Below are 6160 nucleotides of genomic sequence, written 5' to 3' on the forward strand. Positions count from 1 at the left end.
GGGGCCTAGAAATAAAGGAGCACATACACTGCTTAAAAGAAGACAGCTAGCGGACCTTAAAGATAGATGTTCATACTAGTAGTTAATGACAATGGCAGATATGTTTTTAGGCCTGTTTCAAGAGTCTGGGTTTACACAGCTAGGGCGACAATGGAGAGATAATGTTCTACACTATATGGTGGATTTTTTTTTTTTTTTTTTTTTTTTAACAGTTTTGCATGCATTTGAAGAAACTACTCGCACAACTTTATACTGGACCAGGAACTTAACATTATCACAATTAAGATTGCAGTAAAAAACTGATGCACACCTCTTACCTCGCTGTCCAGAATTTTGCCTCATTTTCAGTCCATTGATAAAATTTGTAGTTTTCTGGCAAATTGAGGAACCAAGTAACATATATTTGATTTTAATACTTCATAACTTTCAGAAAATGTGTGCCAATGCAAAAACATATTATTCTAGCAACTTTCTAAGTTTATAGGAGCAATATTTAAAATTTGACCAAGACTGTATGCTTTTTTCAACCACGAGTTGTAGCTTTGTTCAGATTTACTGTGCTTAGAAGTTCAGTGGTATGCAGTGATAGGTCTCTGATGTGTGCCAAGGTACCTAAACTGAAACACTTAGTCCAGCAAATATTCCTAAAAGTCCAAGACAGCTAGACATGGCAGCTTATTTGGTCCCTGGGGAGTCCAAAGATCATCACCTTAAGTTGCGATAAGTATCAGCTGGAGAGGTAAGCAATACCTCTAAACCAAGTATAATGTCAGAGTTATTAGCAGGGACTAGGCTCTGGATGTGACATTTGTTAAAAGGTGAGGACTACTGCACATCCTTAGGGACCCCAAAGGTGAGTGAGCAGAAATGTACAAGGTATTACCAAGGTGACAGACAACAGGCTGTACAGAAAACTACAAAAATGTTAGCACGTGGTACTAAAAAGCTTTCTTTCTTTGCTATCAATGTCCAAGTGAGCAGACCTTGACCAATGCTTCTAACAGCTGAGTTAGGAAAATTCCAAATAGGAGAAGTCTTTGTCCAGATAAGTAAACGGCTACATGCAGGTAAGTTTCTTAAAATCAGTGTGTGTTTGGAGATGGAGACTCTCAACTCGGTGTTCAGTTAGGGCATATTAGGAGATTGATCCTCATCATCCAGGTTCAGGCTGCTGATCTATGCAGCTAATGGATATACAATCTGACAGCTTTAAGTAAGAAACGCTATAGCATCCAATAAAATGGGAACTGAAGTATGCACTATTCTTTACAAATTCTAGAAGACGAGATAACAGGAGCTGGACTGAATTTTAAATGGAAAAAGCAGACTACATTTAAAGGAAAAAAACACAAAATGATAAATAAAATATGATGCCTTCCGTCTCAACAGCTATCAACTCAGCAGTTTATTCTATAATTCTAGAAATTCTGCAAGAAAAATCATACATACAATGGCAGCAGCAGAATCCCGAACAGACAGGTGGCAAGACCTTAATTTTTAAAATTTGGGACATAACCCAAAGTCTGACCATCCATGCTAGTGTCCTTATGGGGCTCATATGTAGAAAAGCTACTGCACTTTCATATTCTGGTATACAAGAAAATCTAGACTGTACAACCTACTGACACTCAATAGCAACAGAAAACAGCACTGTCTTAAAGGATGAACAACCTCACAGTCAAGTCTGGTTTCCGTTCAGAAACATCTGCATTGCACTGCTCAGATTAAAAAACAAAACTACAGCAGAGAATCTTTTTAGTATCCAAGACTGTACATCTGTTAAGTCAACATATTTCATGAAATCTATTATTTTTCTTTTTCATTTACAGGATTCTAATAGTGTCCAAGCAGAGGGCTTTCTCTCTATCTGTATGTGTCTTTCTAATCTGATCATAATCACCATGCTAGATGTTTCCTAGCTGAAAAGATAAAGCACTTAAAAAAGAAAACTCAACATCCATCTGTCCAAGGGTGCCCGTCAATCATGTGACAATAACACTAGCACAGTAAGCGAGATCTCGGGTTCAACCCTATACGAGAGCAAATGTAAAATTAATTAGGTGTGAATGACCTAACTTTGGAAAACACTGCAAATTTTATGAATATCAACAGGTCAATTAACCAAAGTTCCACAGGCATTCCAACTGTGCACTACCCAGTTAACAAGACTATGACGAACACAGTATACTATGACACCTAGAGGAAACTGTGAAAGCTGTACATTTATCTCATCCTTTGCCAGTGCAGCATTCTAAATTAGTACTTATGTGCGCCTTAACAAATAGTTAAGATCAGTAATAGTTTATTCATGAACTTCTTAACAAACATCTTCTTTCACTCAATAAGGCATAACATTTTTCAACAGCAAATCCCTGGGAAAAAATGGAAACCGCTAGGAAACGTGAATTATCATTCATCCATAAATGCATCGTGTCTTATGTACAGACCCCCTCCCTCTTTACAATCCTTGATGCTGGTCTTCTGACAAGTACCAGTTATGACACAGCCCACATGTGCAAAGAGCTACAGGGGCCCGGAAGAAACTGTAGGAACACACGCAGACATCCTCACAGGCTAAGCTATTACTAGCTTCCAAATACTTTAACAACTAGCTACACATAAACATGATCAATGCAAAACAGCCTATCTTGTTAAGGAGAATCTGTTATTCCAAATGAAATAACTACTAATTAATATACCAAATGCTAAGTGCAACCTTAGTAATGCACTGATAACAGTAGCCTGCAAATACCACAGTCCACTAAACTAATGCCCAGAATGTGGATGTGGATGTGCTACTTCTTCCTGGCTATGACATCAACGTAGCCACAGCAACTTGCAGGGGGTGAGGTTGGCTTAATGGTCAAAGTCTTCACCTTACAGACACAAGATAAATGGTTTGATTTTGATTGTGGGTTACTGGCTAGGCTTAAAATGGTCCTTCAGGGCGATTAGCCTAATGTTCGCATATGAACCCAAAAATGCAACAATAAACCACTGTCATAATGACATTTAAAGAGAGAGTATTATGAAAGGTAATTAACTACTCAGATCAAGATATTTAAATGGGTGAACAGATCCACACTAAAGGAGTTAAGAATTACATAACATGCTTTGCATCAATAATTCTCAATTCAACACAAGCACTGTTGTTGCTGCTTACTTTATGACCAGGCACTCGCTGAGTCCCACCTGGTGGACCAACCACAAAATGAACATCTGCCATCAGCTCGTTGTTGAACATCACCGAATTTCTGAGGGAAAGAAAAACAAGCACAGGCACACTTAGTGCAGTGTCTGCACAGTTCTTTTGGCATGACAGTTTCCTTACAGACAAATTTCAGAAAATAACTACTCACTGTACACAGTTTAAACTTCAGAAAATAACCACAACTTTTTCTGTACACAGTTTAATGGGGAGATGATGCTTTTATAATGATGGTAGAAAACTGAGTGAAAAGACTGAGCAGGGGATGATGCAGAGTTCAAACACTGGAAGAAGTATGACTGTTACTGTTTTTTGCACTAATGAAGGTTAAACATAAAAACTATGTGCAACAAAAGTAACAGCCTAAGTCCTGGAATAATATCCTCTGAACTTAAAGAGAAGGAAGCTACATAGCTGAGTGCCAGTTCAAAACAGATGACTTAAGTCATTTTATGTAATCATCTTCTGCTTCAGACATGCAATATGTTTGAAAAGCTTCTGTGTTGTGCCTATGATGATGTGATGGCTGAATAAAAAAAGCAGTTGCGTTGCAAGGGATGCTGATGCAATAAATCGACTCCAGTCGACACACACACACACACACACACACACACACACACACACACACAGACAACACACACACAGACACACACAGACACAACACACACACACACTTTACAGACACACACACACACACACACACATTACAGACACACACACACAGACAGACACACAGACACACACACAGACACAATACACACCACTACACACACAGACACAGACACAGACACAGACACAGACACAGACACAGACACAGACACACACACACACACACACACACACAGTGTATATGCAGTCCTTGCTAGAAGGGAGAAAGCAGACTGTCAGTTACCATACAGCTCTCGTTTCTTCACATATATTCTACACAAATGTCTTAAATATAAATCACATTAATCCTCACTGCATAACAGCTCAGAGTTATGCAGTTTTCCCCACGAAAACTAGTAATCACTTCTGACTTTGACATGCAAGACTGCACAGGAGACCAGCAGACCTTTTCAATATTGCCAGTAACGGATATTAGCTACCATAAAGATGAACTGTGCCATGCAAAAGAAGCAATTAACACAGGTGATGGCCCGCTGGTTAAGTATGTGCATACTAATGAAGTAGGTTATAACGTTAGAACAGGTCACCTAACTACTGTAGTTTGCCAGTTTTAAGTAACAGTCATACTACTATACACATACAAAAATGGATAAGTTCCACAGGGAAGGAACATGTTATTAGTAACAAAAGAAAAATACTATCCTGTTACCTGGCTAGCACTACTATTTAGGAAATGGAATTATACTTCTACTAGATGGGCGGTACTTCATAAGCACTCATGTACTGATGTAGGAGCAAACAGCGACATTCAGTGATGAGAAAGGCTCACAAGTTTATAAAATAACACCTGCTGCTTGGGATCAGACAATACTAAATACCTGGCGAAAAGTTTGCTAGGATATTTTTTATCAAAGTGAAGGGGGGAAAAAAATGGATAATCTATGGTCTACCTGCACACCTACAAACTATGCAAGCATAAAAAAGTTTTGTATTCACAACTTACCTCTCACGAATTGTTGGATAAATTCCCTGCCAGTTTGTAGCCTGGATAGTGTTGTTGTTATTCAGATTTTGTTGATGACATTCCTGGACACTGGCTGTTGTGGTGGTGGTGGTGGTGGCTGGTTTCTTACTGGGAAAAATCTCAGCAGCCATCTTCTTTTTCTTACTCCTCAAGGTAATGATTTCATAGCAAACTGGAGGCAACCTGCTGCTATTAGTGTTCCCCTTCTTTGGGCCTTTTTTGGACCTGGACTTGGTTTTCACAGTCTCTGGAAGCATCAAGAAGAAGGTAAGACATTTCATGTTCCTCCCCTTAGCATCTACCATGAGTATGTATGTTTGTGCATGCGAGGAATATACTTCGCAAGCAAATCAGAAAATGGGCAAAGGATAATACAAAGTCAAGTACATAGTCTGAAACCATCACCTGCACGGCTGCCACTCCAGATACTTTCTCAAACAGGGCAAGGTGAGGTCTTTCAGGTAAAGCAGGTGACTAAGTTTGGTCCAGTACTTGCTCTGCTATATCAGCTCCCATCATGTCTGTGTATTTAAGAATGTTTCTGCAAAAGTGATCCAAGTTACTTCAAAGTAGTTAAAGGAAAAAGGCAAATCTTCTGCTGTAGAATTCAGGACTTACTAAAACATGCTTTTACCACAGCCAGAAAAACAAAATGTAGCTATGTTCCCTGCTCCACTGCTTAGATGAAGTTGTACTGCTACGCTAAATAGCTTTGAAGAGAATAATATTCCAGCCCTGCAGATGCAGTCCGACTGTCAGGACTCCGAGCCAATAGCTGGAATCACTGCCAGAGATTGGGTACCGCAGGGAAACTGTGCTCTCGTTGTGTGATCCTGGATCAGATTACCAGACCTGCTGCAGACAGAGCAAACTCCACCTCCATGACATCACTACAGCTGCTCCTTGAAATTATTTCATATACCTGCCCACTCATCCTCCCAGATGCAAAACCCAGATGCGCGCGTGCGCACACACACACACACACACACACACACACACACACACACACACACACACACACACACACACACACTTTTACTCAACTCCAACCATATTGTGTTGCTAGCCATGTCCCCGAATGCAACCTATAATAAGAGAACAGACAGCAGTGGGGGTTGGAGGGGGAGCGCAGCTTTGAAGAACTGAACGAGTAAATAGGTGCTGCTGAAAGGAAGAAAAGCAATGCTAGGAGGAAAAAAGGCAACACTGATGCGCTTAACCATATGACAGGCTGCAATAGCTTCCCAGTGTACTGCATAAAAACTAAATGGACTATTTTTTTTAGTTGTGTTGCAGTTGTCATAAAGCTTCGTTATCTT

General features: G+C 39.8%; 1 protein-coding gene across 1 annotated transcript in view; it reads right to left on the reverse strand.

Annotated features, from left to right (window-relative positions):
• LOC122789392 (BTB/POZ domain-containing protein 3) overlaps positions 1-5649 on the reverse strand; it is a 175284-nt gene extending 169635 nt beyond the window's left edge. Inside the window, exons 1-2 of the mRNA XM_044056814.1 lie at positions 4821-5649; positions 3164-3254 (exon numbers count right to left, since the gene is read on the reverse strand). Coding sequence (XP_043912749.1) covers positions 3164-3254; positions 4821-5146 — 417 coding nt within the window. The 5' untranslated portion in view covers positions 5147-5649. The remainder of the gene's footprint in view (positions 1-3163; positions 3255-4820) is intronic.
• Between the last annotated feature and the right edge of the window lie 511 nt (positions 5650-6160).

This window comes from Protopterus annectens, chromosome 1.part2 (genome assembly GCF_019279795.1).
Source record: "Protopterus annectens isolate FY-2018-M chromosome 1.part2, PAN1.0, whole genome shotgun sequence".
Classification (NCBI taxonomy): Eukaryota; Metazoa; Chordata; order Ceratodontiformes; family Protopteridae; genus Protopterus; species Protopterus annectens.